This window comes from Staurois parvus, unplaced genomic scaffold (genome assembly GCF_062004578.1).
Source record: "Staurois parvus isolate SC_StPar_1 unplaced genomic scaffold, SC_StPar_1.0 ptg000525l, whole genome shotgun sequence".
Taxonomy (NCBI): Eukaryota; Metazoa; Chordata; class Amphibia; order Anura; family Ranidae; genus Staurois; species Staurois parvus.
In genome coordinates, this window is record NW_028318321.1 from 343,811 (window position 1) to 367,340 (window position 23,530).

The window sequence follows — 23,530 nt, forward strand, 5'->3', positions numbered from 1 at the left end:
GGTCATCTGTCATTAGCTGGTGGCGGGGGGTGAAAGGGTCACCTGTCATTACATGGTGGGGGGAGGGGGTCATCTGTCATTACCTGGTGGGGGGACATGTGTCATACAGGCAGGGGAGTCACCTGTCTATATAGGAGGGGGTCATCTATGATTAGCTGAAGTGGGAGCTCTTGAAGGAGGAATCATCTGTCAATACCAAGAGGAGGCAGGACAGCATGTGTCATTACCAGGAAGGGGGGTGTTACTTTTCTCTAATACCCTGTACCTCCATATCACTGCAGCCTGGCCACGAGAGAAGTAACTGGGTGTTGTTTAATAACGTCTAAAAGAAAGGTTTTAAAAAAAAGTAGTGTGATAGCGGCAGTGGCACACTCTCTGATCAGCCCCCCCTCCTGCCCCTGCTCAGCCCTGCATGTGCACACATGGCTGGGGCAGGCAGGCCACACTGTGAGCTGCTGGGTGAAAGCGGTGGTCTTGTATGTGAATCTGGAAGTCAGAGGGCCTGCTGAGTGTCCTCTTTTACATACAAACCTACCGTTTTCACCCGACAGCTCAGAGCGTGGCCTGCCTGCCCCCACCGTGTGTGCACATGCACATGGCAGCAGGAGAGAGAGAAGAGAGAGATAGCCACCATACAACTATCATATCTTGGCGTGGTGGAAGGTAGTGGTGGGCCTCAGGTAATCTTATGCATCGGGGCCCACAAGCTTCAAGCTACATCTCTGTTCTGAATCGTGTTCATTGTAACCTTTCAATAAATAACTAGCTGCTGGGAAAGGAGGAGGAGCAGCGGGAGCAAAGCGGACCAGGCAGGGGAGAGTTTCCTGGAAACAAACATCACTGCCAACCCCAGTGGTTTAGACATTAATGGCTGTGTTGAGTTATTTTGAGAGAACAGCAAATTTACACTGTTATACAAGCTGTACACTCACTACGTCACATTGTAGAAAAGTGTCATTTCTTCAGTGTTGTCACATGAAAAGATAGAATCAAATATTTACAAAGATGTGAGGGGTGTACTCACTTCTGTGAGATACTGTATAAGAGGGGAGTGGTGAAAGTAATCAAGAGGGCTGTACACTAGGCTGTATATACTTCTGACTCAAACTATGTATGTTACATCCACCTGACCTTTGCATCATGTACATTACATACTTCTGACTCCTGCACTCTGTACATAGGCTCAAGTTTTAAGCCACTTCCACTGTTAGGGCAATTATGTCCCACCCACCACTCTACCTCCATTCTCAGGAACTCTGATTTCCAAATATTTTCAGGTATAGGCATAGGGTTAAGCTTCTTGGCAGTGTGTAAAAAGAGGGTCAGACTCAACCATAAAATAAAAGCATACACATTTATGTTGTGTAAGAGCCTTCTTGACAAGCTGAGGAGTCCCTAATTACCCGTTTCAGCATTCAACATCAACAACCTAGGGCAGGTACTTCAGTTCTGGCATATAAAAATGGTCTTAAAAGAACAGGGACCTCTGGGGAAGTGTCTTCCCCAAAAGGTCCCTGCTGTAACATTACACTGGTTCAGCACTTTCACTAGCCAATCCTTGCATTTCCCTATGCATACATCATAGGACATAGCGCGCACTTCATATTCATGACTACTTAGGTTATGCTGCCACCTTCAGGCGAATGGACATTGGCCAATGTGGTGACAGGAGTTTGCTGAAGTATTTAGTGGTGTCCCAGATGGTTAGCCTATGTTGCATTAAAGGGCTCATAGAAGCACGCCTAGATTTGGGTGGGAGCTAAGGAAGGGAGCAGGGGGACAAGGATAGCAGCAAAATGTCTCCAGGTCTACCCACAAGGGAGCATGCTGTGAGGCAAATAATGAGACTAGTGGAGTGATTTGTGCAGTCGTAAAGAGTTTGGGACTCCAAGTATGCCTTGGTGCTTAGTAGCCAATCAGGTTCTATTGTCAAAGCTTTAATTGAAAACGCTTAAGTTAGAAGCCAATTGGTTAATATGTACAGATTCACCAGATTCCGCATGCGCCAATTTTAGCAAATCTCCCCCACTGTGTTTAGAGATGCATGGTCTTTTGTGAGTTCAAACAAACTGTAGTACATTATTTTGGAAAGATTTCAGAGTGTATAATGGGATTGGATGTGGAAGAGTGTAAAACAAGTAAAAAAGTTTCGAGAAGATGGACATTTTCATAGCATTGGATTTTTCCTAACCAAGAGGAAATAAGGGTTTTAAAATTTTTTGAAAAGTTGGGATATAGGCCCAATCGTTAGAGGTAGGTCAAGCAAAGTTATACTGTAGTTGCTTCCCTGAAACAAAACTATGAGAGAGAGGGCGGGGTGGACTCCGTTCTAATCAGCAGGAAATCCGCTCACAGATCCCCTGCTGATCGGAGCAGAGTGGGCTGATGACACACCTGTGTCTACTAAATTTGTGCAGGGCAAACACCGACACAGCCCGCTTTGCTATATAGGCGGCTGGGAGTAAAATCAGACTCCGCTGTCTGTTTACACCCGCCTACCCTCCAACCTGCATAAAAGGAAGAAGACAGATCCCATTCCTATTCTTTTGGCAGACAGGATCGGACTCGGAGGTCTGTGTACATCCATCTGTCCATAGGGTTGAATGGACCATCTGATTAGGTCACCTGAGAAACTGATAGGTGAACTTGATCGGAAATTCCATGAAACATGGGTGTGAACTAGAGTACTAACTCACTGCTCCCTCCTTTGATTTTTTCTGTCCAATGGAAACTCATTGTGATAGATTAATAGGTGCACCTTGTACTAAATGTACATTTGTAAAAAAAAGATATATATATATATATATATATAAGAGGTCCAGTCACTAAAATTTTATTCCAGTTGAGGTCCGTATTGCATATTTGATTCTTATTTGCACTTTGGAACATCGGCAAATGCCGCATGTGCAGCAGGATTTATAAAAAGGGTCAGGAACTTCTTTTTATTTTGTGTTTCTGCATGCAAGACACCCCATTGAAATGAATGGGCTGCCTACACGCAGTACATAGGTAACAATGATGTAAACCTAGCCTCAGATCCTTCAAGGCACTCCCGTTATTATATTACAACATTGTTCTCATGGGTTGATTGGTTACGGACCTTCTACTGCCATGTCCAGCTCTCCTAGAGTAACTGCCTGTCTCCTGGAATCTCCTCCATGCTCTTGAGACTGTGCTAGGAGACGCAGCAAACCTTCTGGCAATGCCATCCTGGAGGAGTTGGACTGCCTGTGCAACCTCTGTAGGGTCCCGGTATCACCGCATGCTACCAGTAGTGACACTGACCCTAGCCAAATGCAAAACTAGTGAAATACACTCAGAAAAGATGAGGAGGGAAAAAAATGTCTGCGGCCTGCACCTGCAAAACCATTCCTGTTTTGGGGGTCACCTCATCGTTGCCCATCCAGTGCACCTGATGTTAATCAGTTTCAGCTGCTTTGGTGTTAATGAAATTAACAACCCCCTCTGCTACTTAACTGACCCTGATGCTATAATAAAAATTAAAGGAACACTTTTTAATCAGCGTGTGTGTGTGTATATATATATGTATATATACACACACACACACACACACACACACACACACACACACACACATACAGTGAAGGAAATAAGTATTTGATCCTCTGCTGATTTTGCTGATTTTGAAAGTTTGCCCACTCACAAAGAAATGATCAGTCTAAAAATCGAATGGAAGGTGTATTGTAACACTGAGAGATAGAATAGCAACACAAAATTCAAAAGAAATGCATGTCTAACAAATTCTGCACTGATCTGCATGTTCATGAGGAAAATAAGTATTTGATCCCCTTCACAAACCATGACTTAGTACCTGGTGGCAAATCCCCTGTTGGCAATCACAGAGGTCAGACGTTTCCTGTAGTTGGCCACCAGGCTTGCACACATCTCAGGAAGGATTTTGGCCCACTCCTCTTGGCAGAGCCTCTCCAAGTCATTAAGGTTTGGTGGCTGACGTTTGGCAACTCGAACTTTCAGCTCCCTCCACAGATTTTCAATCGGTTTAAGGTCTGGAGACAGGCTAGGCAACTCCAGGACCTTCATGTGCTTCTTCTTGAGCCACTCCTTTGTTGCCTTGGCCGTGTGTTTTGGGTCATTGTCATGCTGGAACACCCATCCAAGACCCATTTTCAATGCCCTGGCTGAGGGAAGAAGGTTCTCACCCAAGAGTTGACGGTACATTGCCCCGTCCATCATCCCTTTGATGCAGTACAGTTGTCCTGTTGTCAAGGTCCTACCTTTTCCCAGAGGTTATGTTATTCCATGTGCTGGCATCCATCTTGGATTTCTGCTGAGCATGGTGGGAATCTTTTATGCCTTCAGGTCTCTGAGGTCCATCCCCCAGAGGGGTGTGGCTGAGTACATATAAGCCTGTGATCCGCACATGCTCTTTGCACTTGTGTCTTGTGTCTTTGTCTTGCTACAGCTCTGTGTATACGCTCGTGACTCTTCTGGTATCTGACTCGGCTTGTGACTAAGACCATTCTCTGTGTTTTCCTTCGATCTGACCTTCCGTTGCTGAACCCGGCCCGTGACCTGTGATTCTCTGTCTACTGTTCTGTACCGTTTTGTCCCGTTGTTGTCGACCCGGCCTGCCTGACTACGCTATTGTCATTCTCACCAGCTACACGCCATTGGCGGCGGCCATTACCGCAGCCGGGGTGTCTCGGGGGCCGCGACCTGGTTCCTGGCTGCGTCAAGTCCATCCCCACCATCAGGGGCCCTGGTGAAGGGCAGCCTGGGACTTAGACTCCGCGCCCTGAGGGACTTCGGTCTGTTGGTGGTGGTTGTCCTCAGCCAGTGCGTTACCCTGCCACTAGGCCTACCTGTCCGTTCCACAGCCCTGCCCTGACACCTGTCCCCTTAGCAGAAAAACAACCTCAAAGCTGAATGTTTCCACCACCATGTTTGACAATTGGGATGGTGTTCTTGGGGTCGTAGGTAGCAATCCTCCTCCAAACACGGCGAGTTGAGTTGATGCCAAAGAGCTCGATTTTGGTCTCATCTGACCACAATACTTTCAACCAGTCCTCCTCTGCATCATTCAGATGTTCAGTGGCAAACTTCAGACGGGCCTGGACATGTGCTTTCTTGAGCAGAGGGACCTTGCGGGAACTGCATGATTTCAATCCTTGTCGGCATAGTGTGTTACCAATTGTTTTCTTGGTGACTGTGGTCCCAGCTGTCTGGAGATGATTGACAAAATCCTCACGTGTAGTTCTGGGATGATTCCTCACTGTTCTCATGATCATTGACACTCCACGAGGTGAGATCTTGCATGGTGCACCAGATCTAGGGAGACTGACAGTTTTGTGTGTTTCTTCCATTTGCGAATGATTGCACCAACTGTTGTCACCTTCTCACTAAGCTGCTTGGTGATAGTTTTGTAGCCCAGTCCAGCCTTGTGTAGGTCTAAAATCTTGTCCCTGACATCCTTGGACAGCTCTTTGGTCTCTGCCATGGTGGAGAGTTTGTTGCTATTCTACCTCAGTGTTAAAATACACCTACCATTCTATTTTTAGACTGATCATTTCTTTGTGAGTGGGCAAACATTCACAATCAGCAGGGGATCAAATACTTATTTCCTTCACTATATATATATATATATATATATATATATATATATATATATATATATATATATATATACATATACACACACACTAAAAGAAATCAAACCTTAACCCATTTACAGTTTTCTTTTAGGACACCACAAGCTTTGCCACCATCTTTCAATTAAGTGTCTCTTGAGGACAGCAATAACTGGGTTTGAGGTGGTGCTAAAATAATCCTTCGAAAGACAACAAAATGATTTCTGACAACATACACCTTTTATCAGTTAAATGTATGCTTCATGTCAACAAAATAAGTTTGTGAATCGAACATTAATACTTCAGATTGTGAACTGAACATTTTCATGATAAAATTATCATCAGATAAAATAAAGACTGTCAATAAAATAAAACATATAAGTCTCAATTAAATAGGATTGAAGAGTTGTGAATTTGGCAGATTTTTATTATTTATCACTATTATTAAATATCACTGTTGATATGAATACAACTAATACCTATTAGTACCTACTAGTACCTTATATTTTATTCCCTTCTTTTTAAATCTTACTTGTCTGCTTCCTCCTCCCCTCAACTGCCACATTTGGCACTTTTTGGGGGGGGAGCGGATACCTGGCTTTGCCAAGGTGAACTGAGCCTGAAGTTTGCCCCCCCCCCCCTTAAGTCTTCTGGGACAGTTCACAGGTCCCAGAAGACTACAGGACCAGTCTCAAGGCGCATTGCGACTCATGCATGCACAGTGTGAAACCAGCTGTGAAGCTGCAATGGTAGAGCTGAGAACCTAGAGGTTAATGAAGACCTAGCCCAGGTGACGACCCTTGGACAGGTAAGTATCCTTATGTTAAAAGTCAGCACTTACAGTAGTTGTAACTGCTTTTAATTTTTTTTAAGGGGAGCTTGGACCTCCTCTTTAAAGGCCATCTGTCTATTAAGATCTAGAACATGAACAAGGCAACATATCGGTTGTCAAGCTGTGCTCATAAAATAGTGTAAGGTCCCACCCACACTCTAATGCTGTGTTGCAGTGTGTTACATGTTGTGTTGGGCCTGCTGCCAATGCACCACAACACACCCGAAAACCACTGAACACCATTTTTCTGACAGCACACCACAATGCAAATGCTATGCTTTGGAGTCTGCAGAAGTGTGGCCTGGTACTGTATTTTTTGCAATGGGAAGCCATTAAGTAAAATGCATGTTACTGCAGCGCAAAAGTGTAATTAGGCATTTAAGCCTTGAAATTGAAGTATGCTGAAGTATGTTGATATTTGTAAATGTAAATATCCCCTATATCCCCTATTTGTTTAATGCAAATTATAGAAATGAAGTATTAACTTTAAACTTGGACTTTCTTTTCCTTAAAGTGTTACTAAACCCAGGACCCTGCATTCACTATATCTGGTCTCCCACAGTATAAAGAACATGGAAATACAAATAATTTAGTAAATATAAAACTGTAAAATACCTTTCTCATCAGCAGTAAGAGCACTGCTATCAGTGTCCAGCAGAGCACTGGTTAAAGCTTGTAGGAGGAGTTTTCATTCTCCCTTGATTGTCTTATTAGGCTGCAGGTCCCCTGACTCTCTGTCTGGACAGTGCTGACTGGCCCTGAGCTGATCACATGCACCCTTTTAAGAAAAAAAGAACTCTTTAGCAATATTACACCAAACTGAGCATGTGCAACTTTTCCCCAAAGGCTCTGTTCTATCAGTAGATTGACTGGGCACTGTGGAAGAAGGGGAGGATCAGAGAAGACATGATCAAACATAATTTTTACAGACGATTAACCCCTTAGGTTCCACAGTGAGTATAACAACCATGCTTTTCTGTATATACAGACTGATTTTACTGTTGTGGGTTTAATAACACTATGACATTTTATCCGTAATCCATAGAATTAATAAAATTAAACCATATTTCAATATGCCTAAGAAAGCGATAAACAAAAAGTTAACCAAATAAAAATGTAAAAATAGAAGAAAAGTAACACAAAGGAGATCAATCATTGTTTATCTAAAAAGAATAAAATGAAAAACACAATTAAATCACAAGATATACAAATGATACAAAATAAATAGAAGTGTAAACCTACAGCACAATCTGAATAAAATAAAGTCTTCATTTGGATAGCAATCGGTCTATAAAAATTACACATTTAATTTGCATGTTTTTGTTCTTAAATTAAATCACACACACATGGGTCTTTTTATACCACTGGAAGAAATATGCAATAGGTACTGGTAAGAATTAAAGTACATTATACAACAGTGAATAGCTTAAAAACATTTATGAAAATAACGTTTGTGAGATCACAGTTACAGATTGGGAAACATGTCTAAAATACTCTCTTTTTATGGGGACAAAAAAACTAAACAAAACAAACAAAAAAAAAATGCCCACAACAACCAATTATGCTTTATTCTCTGACAAACATTTAAATCAGCTGTAATCTGGTTGCTATGAGCAACTATTTCAAAAATTGAAGATTAAATTATAATTACATAAAGAAAAATTATTTAATCCAAGTTGGACAGTGAAAAAGTCTGCAGTATTATTCGCTGGTTGAAATTAGCTAATGCATTTTCTTTTCCCAAAGCTGCATACCAAAACGTTTCCAGCCCTTATCAATTCTTTAAAGGCACATGTGTTGTTTAGAGCAGTTAAACAAGTGACATAAAATTTCATCTAAGATTATGTATGAATTTTTTTTAAAAATGCAACTGAGCTTTGGATAAATACAAGGTTTCAAATAGGCCTTCATAGTTATTTAAAATTGTAGTAGCGACTCTAATGAAACTAATATCAGTTGTTTAAGAAGTGTCAAAATTAGTAATTCCTCCCTGTCAGCTTCTGTACACTGCTTTGCATGGCTGTGCACAGCACAGCCATGAAAAGCAGTGTGCTTACAGTTAAGCACAAACACAGATCATGTAAAACAACACACAGTTAACCCTTTGATCGCCCCAGATGTTAACCCCTTCATGCCCAGTTCCATTAGTACAGTGTCAGTGCTTTTTATTAGCACTAATCACTGTATTGGTGTCACTGGGGATGTCAGTGACACCAAGTCAGTTCCCCCCAGTGTCAGAATGCCCGCCACAGTCCCGCTATAAGTCCCTGATCGCTGCCATTACTAATTAAAAATAAAAAGCCCAGTATATATACCACCATTTGTAAACACTACAAATGTCATGTAAACCAAGTAACTTTTTTTTTAGGAAAGACATGTAACAGAATACATTTTGGCCTAAATTTATGACGAAATTTGATTTTTTTTTTACTGGACATGTTTAATAGCAAAATGTCAAAAATATATATTTTTTTTTCTCAAAATTGTCGGTCTTTTTTATATAGCACAAAATAAAACCCCAAATACCACCAAAAGAAATCTCTATTCGTGGGGAATAAAGGACGTAAATTTCATGTGGGTGCGTTGCATGACCACGCAATTATCAGTTAACGTAATGCAAAAAAAGGCCTGGTCAGGAAGGGGGGTAAATCCTCTGGAGGGCAAGTAGTTAAACACTTTGCTATTCATTTACTAAAGGTAAACAAGCTGTCCACTTTACAAGGGAATGCAAATTCACGAATCAGAATGCAAATTCACGAATGAGATGCAAATTCACATTGCAAAAAATACCCAATCGTGCAAGGAAAACAAAAAAGGAAAAAAAAAAAAACACAGTAATTTTGCCTGCTCATGATTAGATCATGGAAGTCAGGAGAGTTTCCCCTTATTAACTAAGATAAAGGAAAATTCCCTTAAAATGTCAACAGTCTATCTATAAGCAGAGAAGAACACACAAAACAAGAAAAAAAGTCAACTTTTTGAAATGTGCAACAAGGCAACAAAGTATTTGCCAGAATCCCATATATATATATATATATATATATATATATATATATATCTTACTTTTCATACATTAGCTCCCCACTTTTCATATATTAGCCCCCTACCTTTCCAACCTGGATTTCGGGTGATAAATCAAATTCATTGGCAGGATTATTTATCACCACAAAAGGGGTGGCTGCCTCCACCGTGGAAATGCAGAGGTTTAGGCTTGTAACTGTCAGCTTATACTCGATTTTGGAAATGACTACTCTGTTTATTTCTGTGAAAAATTAAGACCATCATACTTTTTCTTCCTGTCAACAACAGTGCGTTGTGGAACAAAATGGAAAAATAAAGATGTACAAAGAAAAGTCAGAAATTCAACTTTTTTAAAATAAGTAATATAATACAAACATGACTTTATTAAAATTACACTACTTCATTAAAGTATCATATTACAATATTTTCAATCAGAAGCAAAAACAAGAAAATAGAAACTTTTGCATAATAAAATTAGCTCCTGCTACATATAATATACTGTTTCCCCAACAACACAGCAATTTGTTAGGTTGGCTTAGCAAACATCCAGAGTGGATTGATCATGTGATCAGACATAGGGGTTCTGAGTAAAAGTGGACTGTGGTTCCATAAAGCTTCATATTTCAAGCCCATGACTCTGGAGGAGTCTTCAAGCTCTACATTAGTTATGTCCTCCTTTACCACCCCTGTCATAGACACCAAGAGTTATGGTTTGCTTCTAAATCATATCAACTTTTAAATACTAATATTTACAGGAATGCTGCCTTAATTGAAATACTTTGGCAATGCCCAGTGTTTGCCAAGTGCGACTGACCATAAGTTACTAAAGGACTGTCAATTCCTTTAGCTTTATCTAAAACATCACTTTACACAGATGCAACTTGTCCCCTGCTATCTTTTTTTTCTATTTCTATCATGTTTTTTTGAGTAGTTTTCATTATTACATCAAGAAGCCAATTTTACGGTGAAAAGGTTTGCCAAGGGACAACAAGCATATGTTTAAAAGAGACACATGAAAACTTGGGGGGACAAAAAAACAGGTGCAGACTGATTATCGCTTGAAATGGTGGCTAAAAAATTGTTCATGTATAGATAAATATGGTCTTTAGAAGTGAATATGAACTGGAAATGTACAAAATGCATTCACAGTGGCGACCAAAAAAAATTACCTTTAAAGAAATGTTTTGTGCAAAGTACAATAGGAAAAACAAACATTTACATGTGTAAGTAGCAATGAGGGTAACATTCACATTAGTCAGATGCAGAGTACCATATTAGATCAAACAGTTTACAGGTAACCAGGCATGAAGAATATTTTACAGGTAGTGTTATTGTATTGATCCAAAGAGAAAATTAAATTAAGTACCACACAACTGTCCTACGTAAGACTCAAGGATGGTGGAAATAAAGATGCAAAATATAAATGTAAATTAAAAAAAAATATATATATATAGCAGAATACAAATAGTTTATTACTATATATATATATATATATATATATATATATATAAAAACACAATAAAACATTAATATGGAAATCCCACTTCTGGTACCTAAAATCTTCTCTTTACAGCACCAATTTTTCATGAAGATACAAAATGGTCTTGTTTAAACAATTCACACATTTTGAACTGTGAGGGACAGTCAGGCTTGTCTAATAAAACAGTACAATGAGCAATAACCAGCAGGAACCGATAGTACGCAGGTATCTGCCTTCATTAATTAGTCAGTGCACTCATTTCAGCTCATAACCAAATTCTGAATACTTCCACTCTTTGTATTATCAAGCCCATAGATCTTGCTTAGAAACAAAAAAAACTACAACTTATATTTTTTCACATCTTAAAAAAATTCTAAAAAAACACCTCAACATTCAAGAAGAACAGAATAGCTTTGCATGTTTTTAATATCTTTGGATTTTATCAGATGTTTTTACAGGTTTGCGTGATACTATAAATATGAGCAATGACTTCAAGCTGTATTCAACCCAAAAGCAAACATTATATTGCAGCTTACCAATTCTGACAGGGGTGCTTACAATGATCAGCTTTTATTTATGTAAAACCTTTATGCCAAAAGGTAAAAATAACTCTTTGCTGTACATGATTATAAATTATTAACTGGAATTCAGCTTCAATTGGTTAGTATATTTAAATCTAGTAGTACATTAACACTCCCCACCCCTCAGGACAGACAATGCTTCTGTCCAATCTGCTCTCTGTGCCCATTCTTTCAGATTGGTGTCTAATACAAGAGGTGTGTTAATGGCCAGATCACCAGGGTAAAACCCTAAAGCACAAAAAAAACAAAACAATCAAAAAACTAACACAGTCACTAGATCTAATGATTGGTAAGCTGCAATATATTACATTTTTGGTTTTGGGTTTAATGCCGCTTTCACTGTAATAAGAAAAACAAACATATGGCTATAGATAATGCAACTTCTAGTACAAAGGCACCTACCTAGTGGCAAATATTACCTTCAATAACACATTATGTATTGCCCATACATATAAATAAAACTCACCCATTCGTGTTAATTTAATTCTGTATCATCAACACCACTCCTGTCTAAAATTCAATATAACAGTGCATAGATCTATAGGAAATACTGTACAATGTTTATGTTGGGTTGTTTTAGAAGATTTCAGCAGATAACGACCTCTATGGCATCAGCAAGCGTCTGTATACTTGGACATCTTACTGAATGTACCTAGAGCATCTGAGGTACATGCAGGTTTTGAAATTTGTAATGGTCTACCGATGTCTCTGACTACCAGAGAGACACATGAACAATCTGCTAGTTGGAGGTCATAGCACCCCTGACAGCAGCGTACCCATGTCCTAATATACAACAGTGAAACAAGTTAATACTTTACATCCAGCCATTTGAATGGTTATGATATCTGTACAGTTTTAGAATTATTCATTAATAGATACAGTCTGTGCATCAACATGGAAACAATAGTGTAACTATGCTAAAAGAATTGCTTCCTATTGGTAAGACGTCAGAAGGAATTTTTTATTAATGAAATATGGAAGCTGCCATTGTGGTTTTATTCTTGAAGAAAAAGCTCCAGAGTTCTCCTTTTATGTATTTTGCCATTTAGTACTTCCCCAGGAACAAGAATGCAGAAATGAAGTGATGGGGCACCTGATATGCACATACTGGTTCCAGATCAGTGGCTCACCAAGGATGGATAAGGATGATGGCCCCTGAATTTGGACCCTTAAAAGCAGGTTATCAATAGTAGTTCCTATAGTTCTCATATGACAGGTTTTCTTAGAATGGTTCTAAAGGTCTGAAGTTTTTTTTACCTTCATGCATTCTGTGCATTTTCTACTGACACGGGAGTGAGCTTGCACGTGTGCCCCTAGAACATGGGAGCCCTCTGCAGGGGGGAGAAACCAGGGGTATAGACAGGGGACCCGAGAGAGGAGGATCGGGGCTGCTCTGTGCAAAAGCATTGCATAAAGCAGGTAAGAATAACAGGTTTGTAATTTTTTTTTTTTTTTTAAATTTTACCTTTAGAATCACTGTAAAATCATGGCAAATTTTGTGTACACTGACCTGAGAAAATCTATGTCAGCATAGCATTGGAATGAGTGTGGATTACTCTCCTCATAAATAAACACAACTATATTATTTTACATATGCTGAGCAAAAGAATTCAGCAACTGACCATGGGGAAAATATTTTTTGGGGGTTTTAATAAACTGGAGTATTGCAGCAGAGAAAACTGATGAGCACTTTAGATTGCAAACATGCTCATTGTGTTGTTTGGGGTTGATTTACAATGTAAGCATCACATATGCTAGGCTACAAAGATTTCCAATGCCAGAATAAAAAGAAATGTTAAAGGAGGCTACTTGTCAAAGGTTGGGATAATACAAACATATAACTGGGTAGCAAAACCTTAAAATCCTTAACATTTTGTTTTCGCATTGGACATTTCTAGCACTGCAAGCTAAATCATAGGCAAAAGACATGTGCCAATAAGAAGGATAGAATTATCTATAAACTACACATGCCATCACCATCACGGTCATTATACTATTTGGCAAAGAGAACAATGATTATTATACAGGATTTAATGATGGGGCAGTATGTGCATATAAGTGCTGAAATGGGGGAAAGATGGCAAGGGAAAGTTATTATTTTATTAATGTATTAAAAAACCCCAAAACAAAACAAAAAAAAACAGAAAACATGCACGACTATACAACATTAACTCATAGTGATGAATAGCAGCTAACAGCAACAAACAGAAAATGCTAGATAGATAGGCAGGCCATGAAGCGAGCCGTTGTGGTCTGTTCTGGTGGTCAAGATTATGTTGCAGTCTAACTGCACTTTCCATAACACATATCGACATGTCATCAGCAAGCACAGACTGAGGTTCTTTTTTCTAGGTGTCAATGGTGGTTTTCAGGTTAGTACTCCAGTATTTCTGGACAATTCCCACACATCGAGGAAAGATGGAACCAAGGCCATTTTCCAAGCAGCTGTAGTTGAGAGGCAGACAACTATGTGATCAGGAGCTGCAGGTTAATACAAGAATTGTTACCGGAAATACAGAGAACATTAAAGGATAAGTTCAGCTTTTCCAACGTGTTATGTGTTACACCCGTTGTTCATGTAACATGTTACTGTTGCAGAAGCCCCTGCACCCCCCCCCCCCGTTCCGCTGTTGTGACAGTGGGCTGGAAATCTTCTCCCCACACCCACTTATACAATTTGAAAGGGGGAAAATAAAACAGCAGTGCGGTGTTCCGCCCATGTCATTCATTCAGAGTACTGTGAATGGGAGACGGACTGTAGTTCTCAAAGACAGGGATGTGCAATTCCTATCGCCCAACGCCCGGGACATGTAGTTCTGGGCACTGGCCAGGTGTTTTTTTGTTTTTTTTTGCCTTTAGCCCTGTTGTGGGCAAGCAGCAGGGCTCACCTGTCAGGTGAAGCAATTGGCAACAGCGCTGCCGCTGATTGCTTTCACACAGTGCCAGCCTCTCCATGCCCCTGCGTGAGGTTTTCCCGGGCTATGCTTGACCATCTGCTGGCTCGGCTCGCCGTTGACTAGAGCAGAGGGAGAAGCCCATAGTGTCAGCCTCTCTCCCGCTATATGCCCTGGGCTCTTCTTGCCCATCTGCGGGCCCAAGACTGGTTCAGTGGGTGCCGCAGCATGTGGTATAGGGGAGGGAGGAGAGCGGACACATCCCCTCGGCTTTCCTCCCCTTCTTCTCCTGACCCAGAGGTGATGTGACATCACTTCCGGGTCCCCGGTCAACAGATTCTCGGTCATTGAGGCCAGGAAAGAATGTAATTCAGTACGATGTGCACCGCATTACATTAAGAAGACTACAGGGGAGACAAGCAGGGTATTTTAGACCCAGGATGTCTCAAAAAAGAGAACCTGTAACCAAAAATCATCACAAAGGGGACTTTTTGTCCCATATCTGATTTAAAAAAAAGTTAATTAAATTTTTTTTTTAAAAAGGAAGTTACACCCAAGCATATAACACCCCCAATTTTTTCTACTCTACACATGAAAGCGTGGATTGCTATATACATATCGACGCGCACACCAGAATGAGAGCGATAATTCTAGCACCAGTCCTCCTCTGTAACACTATACTGATGACCTATAAGGGGCTTTAAAAGTGTTGCCTATAGAAAATATAGGGTTACTAAAGTTTGTTGCCGTTTCACAAGCGCACACAAGTTTAAGGTTTGACATGTTGGATATCTATTTACTCGCTGCAACTTCATCTTTTATATTTTACAACAAAATTGGATAATTTATTGCTTTTTGTGCCCTAAAATTAACTTAAGTGTATTTTTTTACTGAAATTTTGTGATAATATCGTGTGACGTAAAAAATTGGAACTACTGCTATTTTATTCTCTAGGATCTCGGATTTCAGAAAATATATCATGTTTTGGGGGTTTGTGTAATCTTCAGGCCTAAAACGATTTTTTAAATGTGTGCAAATAACGCAAAAACAGCTCTGGCAGTGAAATGGATAAAGGTTAAGTCGGACACTCCCTTTTCCTGACGAGCAGCCAATTGGTGCTCATTACACTGCAAGGTCTCTCCTCTCCTTGCTAGGCCCCGGGGCGGGGCTGGAGAAATGCGGGGGAGGGGATGAGGAGATAAACAGCGTAATGTTAAAAATATTAAACGTTTAAGTAGCCATAAAGCCCCTTTTGTTTTTAAAAGCCCCAGACATTACTTAAAGCAGATTTAAATACAGTTTTGGTTAAATTTATGTTTTTTTTATCAGGACAAGTAGATTGTCATGAGGGACAAGTACATTGGGACACTGATTTAGTCCCTGGACAAGTAGTTTTTTCAAAAATGTCCTCACCCCTGAAAGAACTGCCAGGGTGCTGATGAGTGCCCTAGGTAGTTCATTAATGCTTCCTCTCATTCAGTAACTGCTTGCTACACTGAGTTTGCAGGAGCTTGAGATTACACATGTGATCTGCTGATCGTGGGTGCAATGCTTTACAGGCTCCTAAGAAAAAAAAAAATAAATGCACTTTTTTTAACCTGCAAAAAAGATGTACATTAATTTTTTTTTTTTTTTACAAAGGTGAACTTATCCTTTAACCAATCAGCAGATAACTGCACATCTGATGCTCTGCCTCTCAGGCAGGGCATGGTTTCATAGGTACTCAATGAGGAAATGACAAAAGTATTGTACAATAAAACATTGAAATTGAAAAATAGTCATCTAGGCACAAACATCAAAGTTCAACTACAAGATAGCAGCATCTCTCTAAAACACCAAATTTTTAATAGCATCTAAAGAATACACATTGCTAAAACAGAGGTCTCTCATTGTTTATACAGTAATGGTTTAGCATTTAAAAAAGGCAAGGATTCATATATATCAAAATAATGGCACGATTTGGGCCGAATAGAATATTCATTCTATATATATAAAACAAACAAAAAAAGGTTTAACTAAAGCAAGGATCGCTAAATAGTGAACCATGGTCTGGACCAGGAGTGAAAATCCTGTCTGGACCGCGGTCATGCCACTGCTTAGCTGGATGTTCTCTCCCGGGTTTTTTGCCCGGCTGCCACTATCATCGTCACAGCGGACAGGGACAGGAGGTGTGATAGATCTGCACAGAGAGCAGGAGTCTTTTCGGGTTAACAACTTAACATATTAAGTTGGTTAGCTCCTGCCCTCTGCCCAGAGCTGCAGCATCTCCTTCCCCCACCTGCTGTAAGGAAGATAATGGCAGCCAGGCAGGAGACCGCAGAGAGAACTCCCAGCTAATGAGTGCCTTGGCCCCAGTAAGACTGTGCAGGGGAGGCTGCAAATGAAAGAGGCACGGTATTGTGTAAAGGGGCATAGGGTCGTGTAAAGGGGCATGGTGTTGTGAAGGGGCAAAGGGCAAACATGAGATTTGGATCTCTGCCGAAAGAAATTTTTACAAACTGGACCTCCATAAATTTTAATTCAAGACCTCTGAACTAAAGGAAACTATTAAAATAAAGTTTGATTTAAAAAAAAAAAAAAAAAGGAGGGTTCTACCCCCTGGGACCAGTGTCTAATATATAGATAGCTTTTCAGATCAAACTGAAAAGAAATCTGCCATAAAAGACAAAAAACGATTTTGCTGACCTCTTTTGATAATGACAGGTGTCTTACCCAGAATGTGCAGATAATGCCTTCTGGCCTTTCCAATCTGCACAGCAGATTAGAGACTCAGTATTGATGCCAGGGATTCAGCATACCAGCCAGACAACCAGCATTTTTAGGAGGATAGAAATGATAGGTTCTGCATTTCTCAGACAGGATTATTGTGTTTTGATCTCAGTGGCAGTAAAGCACTGTGCAAACTGTTGGCGCTATATAAATCCTGCATTATAACAATAATAATAATATTAATAATAATAATTATAGAACTAAATGGATAGTGCAATGAATGAAAGTTATACAGGTTAAGTTAACACTGCGTCGATAAAGAGAACATGGAGAATCATCCGTGTTCAACTAATTTTAGGCTCACAAGACAAACCAAATATAAGGCACTAAGCTACTTGCGAAGGCTAGTAAACCACGTTAGGAGTGAACATGTCCCTTAAGCGCAGTAATATGTTCTTGCCTGATTCAGTACAGATTTGAAAGCAGCCTGTCAGTAAAAAATGGGTATTTTCCTGATGTCAAGAGTTTGTGGAAAAACAGTCTGCCTTTCCATTAAATCATCCTCCAGCCCACAAAACAGCCATACTTGCTTGGCCAAAAGGCAATTTGTAAATTTGAGGTGGGAGGTAGGAAGGTAGATAATAAAGCACACCTAAATAGTTGTGATCATGTTTTTTAGAAAAATAGATACATTTAAGCTTTTCGTTATTAAAATGATGAAAGCAAGTAATCTTTCCATAAACTCTCTAGTATCCTCTTACTGAACGTCAAAGCCAATGCAGTTCGTGTTGAAACTTATGTTATAAGGACTATGAGGAAGAAATTTTGCTCTTCTGTTATGGATAGACAACGCAAGGGTTTAAAGTCTTGTCATTTTTGTTTTGTGTTTTTTTTACTATCTGTTGGGGAGATTTCCCTTCGATATCTGTCCTACTGACTCAAGGAGAGGTGAAAAAAAATTCTCTCCAAAGTGTGGGATATACAAAATGTCACCAGAACAAGGGTTCCTATTGAAAGATTTTCCCTCTACTCCATTGGTTACTTGGAAAGAGTGACTCTAAAGTATACAAACAGGAGAGCTCTTCAATAACGAGCTCCAATTTACTCTGTAAATACTCCAGGCTACAAGCCATGAGGAAGGAGTGACAGACAAGCAGAAGAGATCCTTAATTATATGCTATACACAGAAGATGTGTTTTAAAGCAAACCTAAATCCTTCCTATCCTTTTCTCAAGCGAAGATGTTGACATGGTGCTGCATGTGTGAACAGCAATGACACCAGTCATTATAGGTCTTGAAAGTTCGAATGAAAGCAGACATAAGCACACTGGTAACTGTGACAATTATTACCACTGGCATGCCCTTAATGTAGCACACAATGCTGAAAATATTGGTATGTTTTATTAAAACACCCTCTCAACCTTTTTACTCTACAAGAACCCTTGAAATAACTTCCAGATCTCAGGGTACCCCTGATAAAAACAATTGGCTTTGAGTCAGTAGGAAAAAATGCCCCTTACATTGGTGGACAGTGGGAAGAATGTCCCTTATACAGTGGTGGTCAGAATGCCACTTTACAGAAAGCTAAAAAAAATATCTCTGGTGTCGTGCCACTGGCTTTGACAAGTGGCACTGCCCTGAAATTATGTAGGCACAATCAAATGGGAGATCAATCAGCCACAGCTTCAAGGACCCCCAGCAACCTCCAGAAGAACCCTCATTGAGAATGGCTAGAAAAAGGATTTAACATCTACTGAACATTTCTTACTGGATCTTTCTAAATTGGTGGGTTTAGTTCCGTTTTAAAGGTGACTTTTTACATATATGATTGCACCATCATCTTCACTAGGATATGTAATTAGTAATTTGTGTTCATCTGGGTAATTTAAATATGCTCAGCTCCAAATCTGTAGCACTTTTCTAGAACCTCAGAACAATAACTGCTGTTGAAGCGTTAGAGGATTTGACAACTGAGTACTTCTGTTTCACTTGGTACACACTGCACCAAACACAAAGTATAAGAATGTGTTTTATTTCTTTTAGAACACTAAACTCTGGGTTGGTTTGGAGATACTTTTAATTAAAGGATTAAAAGTAAATAACACTCATGTCTTAATCCTGCAATCTGTTTAAAGCCTTTTTTTCAATGCTAGCATCCTACAATGCCCTCTACACGGGTGTCAAATTTTGATAATGAGTGTTTAGAATGGACCTTTACACATCGAGAAGAGTAATATTATCTCATCTCACCCATTCCCATAAATGTTAACATAATTTGACACCTCGTGTTACCATTAAAACATTGTTTTGTTTTTTTTAGGCAATTGGCAAACTAGGCATTTCTGAAAACTATGGACAAAACCTTAAAGACTGACAAAAAAATATGTAATCTGGAAATTCTCATATTTGGTGTCTAAACTTTCCAAGATATAAATATTTGGTTTCAAACACTTATTGGGGGAAGCAGTGTTATGCCAAAATAAAATGGGTCAGGTCACTTATTTCCCAAAATCTCAAATATATAACAGTCATTCTATGGGAATACCTGACTGGTAATTAGATATCTGAAAACCATTTGGGGCTTCCACACTACACAATCAAGTCAACTGCAGCTCAGGTGCGTAATTCCAAACATTAAATACCAAAATAAAATATTTAACATAAAAAAGCACAATAAATTTCATCTGAAAGTTCTCTTTATGTATTCTTTAAATCTAATGAAGGGGGGCATAATAAAAAATGAGGCGTTCCAAATTTTCATCTTAACAGGTTAGCCATTTCTTTTTGGTCTCAAACATCAAATATCAATCTCTTACTTATTACTGTTTTTCTCTTCTAAACCTCTGTCACACTCTAGAGTTAAATTCTTCGGGTCCTCTCACCGCTGGGCTCAGAATCTTTGGTCTCAGAATGCTGGATGGAACGTGGCAGGTGCACATACCAGACACCTTTTCAGTCGCACAGACAATAATCCAGGAGTGAAGCTGGAGAATGGAGTGAAGAAAGTCCTGAATTTAAGCAAGCTGTGTGACATCGGCTCAGATAGGCCCTTCGTTGTGCATACTGTGATTGGATTTGTGTGAAACACAGTTCTGTTCATTGAGCAGATTGGCCGTTTCGTCGGCTAAACCGTCATGTAGCTCAGTTAGAGTCATTTCAATTTTAGTGTTTTCACTGTCTGAGGATTGAGGGGTTTTGTCCATCCGAGAAGCCATGAGGGCATTTTGGTACTGCTGCCTTGTGATCTATTGTGTAGGAAGCAAAATAGGAAAAAAAAAACAAAAAAAAAACAAAACCACACAATCAGCACAAAGATCAGTTGTATATATGCCTTCATGTATTAAAACCACTCCCAATACAACAGTAAAGCAGGGATGTAAAAAAGAAAAAAAAAATTGTGGCATGAAGTACTGTGTTCTATTAAAGCACTGCAGCAAAAAGATAACTACAATCTGAAGAGGTGTGTGGAGTAGGCTTTTTAAAGAGACATCAATGTAACTGAGCAGTTACTTTTATGTATGCATTGTTGTATTGTGAATCTACAGAACCTTAGAGAATATCTGTAATGAGACAAACCTTTAGCCTGGCACTTCTCATGCCTCTCTGCTTAACCCAAGTCTCTATTAACACCCTAGATGCCTAGCACCCTGGGGTTCTCTAAAAAGGCAAATTTCAACATGCTTCAACCCTTCTTAGTTTACTCCTAAAGTAACCAACTGTTTTCAGGAAACTCCCTATGGGCTCATCTTTGCAAGATCGGCAATCTTACTGGCCAGTTGAGTTGTAAACCAGTGTCCTTTGACTGGGTCCTGGCAGGCACTCTTTTTTGCCAGGATTTACCTATTAACCCAAAGCATCAGGTGCAAAGGCTTGTTTTAAAGTGAAACTGTTTTGTCTACGCAGACACATACTCCCCTTACTTTAGCTCCCTAATAACTCTGCTAAGTCACTGGAAGGGGAGAATGACAGCCCTGTGTAAACTCCAAGAAATGAAGACTCATGTGACAGCATTGGGCCGTTCACAATAACTCCTACTTGAAAGTGTCAGGTAGTTTTTTCGTTCCCAGAAGGTGAATGGGGCAGCGGAAACAAAGAAAAGGAGAGTGTACAGTGCCTTGAAAAAGTATTCATACCCCTTGAAATTTTTCACATCTTGTCATGTTACAACCAGAAACGTAAATGTATTTTATTGGGATTTTATGTGATAGACCAACATGGCACATAATTGTGAAGTGGAAGGAAAATGAAAAATGTTTTTCAATTTTCTTTACAAATAAATGTGTGAAAAGTGTGGTGTGCATTTGTATCAGCCCCACTGAGTCAATACTTTGTAGAACCACCTTTCACTGTAATTACAGCTGCAAGTCTTTTTGGGTATGTCTCTACCAGCTTTGCACATCTAGAGAGTGAAATTTTTGCCCATTCTTCTTTGCAAAATAGCTCAAGTTCTGTCAGATTGGATGGAGAGCGTCTGAACAGCAATTTTCAAGTCTTGCCACAGATTCTCACTTGGATTTAGGTCTGGACTTTGAGCCATTCTAACACATGGATATATAACACGCTTTGTTATAAACCATTCCATTGAAGCTCTGGCTGTATTTTTAGGGTCGTTGTCCCGCTTTAAGGTGAACCTCCACCCCAGTCTTAAATCTTTTGCAACTTCCCTGTCCATGCTGAAAGCATCCCCACAACATGATTCTGCCACCACCATGTTTCACGGTGGGGATGGTGTGTTCAGGGTGATGTGCAGTGTTCGTTTTCTGCCATACAAAGCATTTTGCTTTTTAGCCAAAAAGCTAAATTTTGGTCTCATCTGACCAGAGCACCTTCTTCCACGTTTGCTGTGTCCCCCACATGGCTTCTCCAAACTGCAAACGGAACGTCTTATGTCTTATTGCTGCATAACTTTAACTGACATTTGCGCAAATCATGCAACGCTGTACAGAAATTAAATTTATGCCAGTTATGTAATTTTTTCCCACAAATAGAGCTTTCTATTGGTGGTATTTGATCACCTCTGCATGTTTCTGACCTATAAACAAAAAAAGACCAACAATTTTGAAACCCCCCCCCCCCCCAATATTTTTTATTTTTTTCTATAAACATATCCAATAAAAAAAACTAAATTTCTTCATAAATTTAGGCCAAAATGTATTCTGCTACATGTCATTGGTAAAAAAAAAAAATCACAATATGTGTATATTAATTGGTTTACATGAAAGTAATAGCATCTTCAAATGGCGGTATATATACTGGAATTCTTATTTATATTTTTTTATTATACTAGTAATGGCGCAATCAGCGACTTATTGTGGGACTGCGGCGGACATTCTGACACTGGGTGGGAACTAACGGTCACTGACACTAATACAGTGACACTGGCACTGTACTGACACTGGGCAGGAAGGAGTTAACATCTGGGGCAATCAAGGGGTTAATATGTATCTAATTATGTTGTGAGTGCAAATGTGCTTCTTTTACTCACATGTGGTGCTTCTCCATTCGTTGCAGATCAGCAGAGTCCCCACCAAAAATCAGTGGCTGGGACCTGCTGACAAACATGTCCTGCAGCGAATGATGGCGGGAGTCAGCGGGGAGCGCCAGAAACACACAGCAAAGTATGAGTATGTCACTAGTCCTGTAGCTGCCACCCATTCTCAGAACATTGCGGGCAGTCTTTATGTGGTTAAGCAACACAACTACTACTTGGGCAGCATTACTTTATCTTTGTTCCATGCATCTGTAAATGTTTTAGCGTTGTCACATTCTTTGTATGCCTTTGTTCTGTACAACTGTGGAAGATGGCGGTACTATATAAGAAAACATTTGAAGAAAATCAAAAAATACCTTGACAAACTGCAAGTCAGTTATGGCTCTCACAGAATAATCTGGGATGTACACTTGTAAGAATGATGCATTTAGCTGGTTGTTACTGCTCCCCAGCGTTGGCGTGACAGCATCAATTCGGTCACTTCTATTTAGGGAGTCCGAATGATTTAATCCACAGGGGCGAGGTGGTGATTTATTTTCAGCTAATAGAGAAATTAAGAAAAAACATATTACAGAACAAATCAAGACATTTTATGAATGTAATACACAAACCTAAGAACATTGTACACAGAGTGCTGCTCACTATTTAGTTTGGGAGGGTCAAGCCAGGGTTACTTGAAGGGGGATCTTACAGCCCACCAGCACTTACCTCTGCCACTAAGGCTTGGTTCACATATATGCATTTTGCAGTTTGTTTTGCAATTTTCTACATGCGTCTTTACCGCGTGTTGTTCAGCTCTTTTAATTTCTGTTAAAAAAGTAGAATTTGTTTTGTTGCTCTGCAAAATAAAAATGCAAAATGCGGCAAAAATGCACTACCATGCATTTCAGTAGCTTCTCCACTGAACTCTATT

General features: G+C 39.7%; 1 protein-coding gene across 2 annotated transcripts in view; it reads right to left on the reverse strand.

Annotated features, from left to right (window-relative positions):
- Positions 1–9,795: 9,795 nt before the first annotated feature.
- Positions 9,796–23,530, reverse strand: part of CNNM2 (cyclin and CBS domain divalent metal cation transport mediator 2) — a 227,019-nt gene continuing 213,284 nt past the window's right edge. For both annotated transcript variants that reach the window (XM_089690244.1, XM_089690243.1), the window contains 2 exons: positions 22,974–23,158; positions 9,796–20,371 (listed from right to left, as the gene is read on the reverse strand). In XM_089690244.1, coding sequence (XP_089546370.1) covers positions 20,165–20,371; positions 22,974–23,158 — 392 coding nt within the window. In that variant the 3' untranslated portion in view covers positions 9,796–20,164. The remainder of the gene's footprint in view (positions 20,372–22,973; positions 23,159–23,530) is intronic.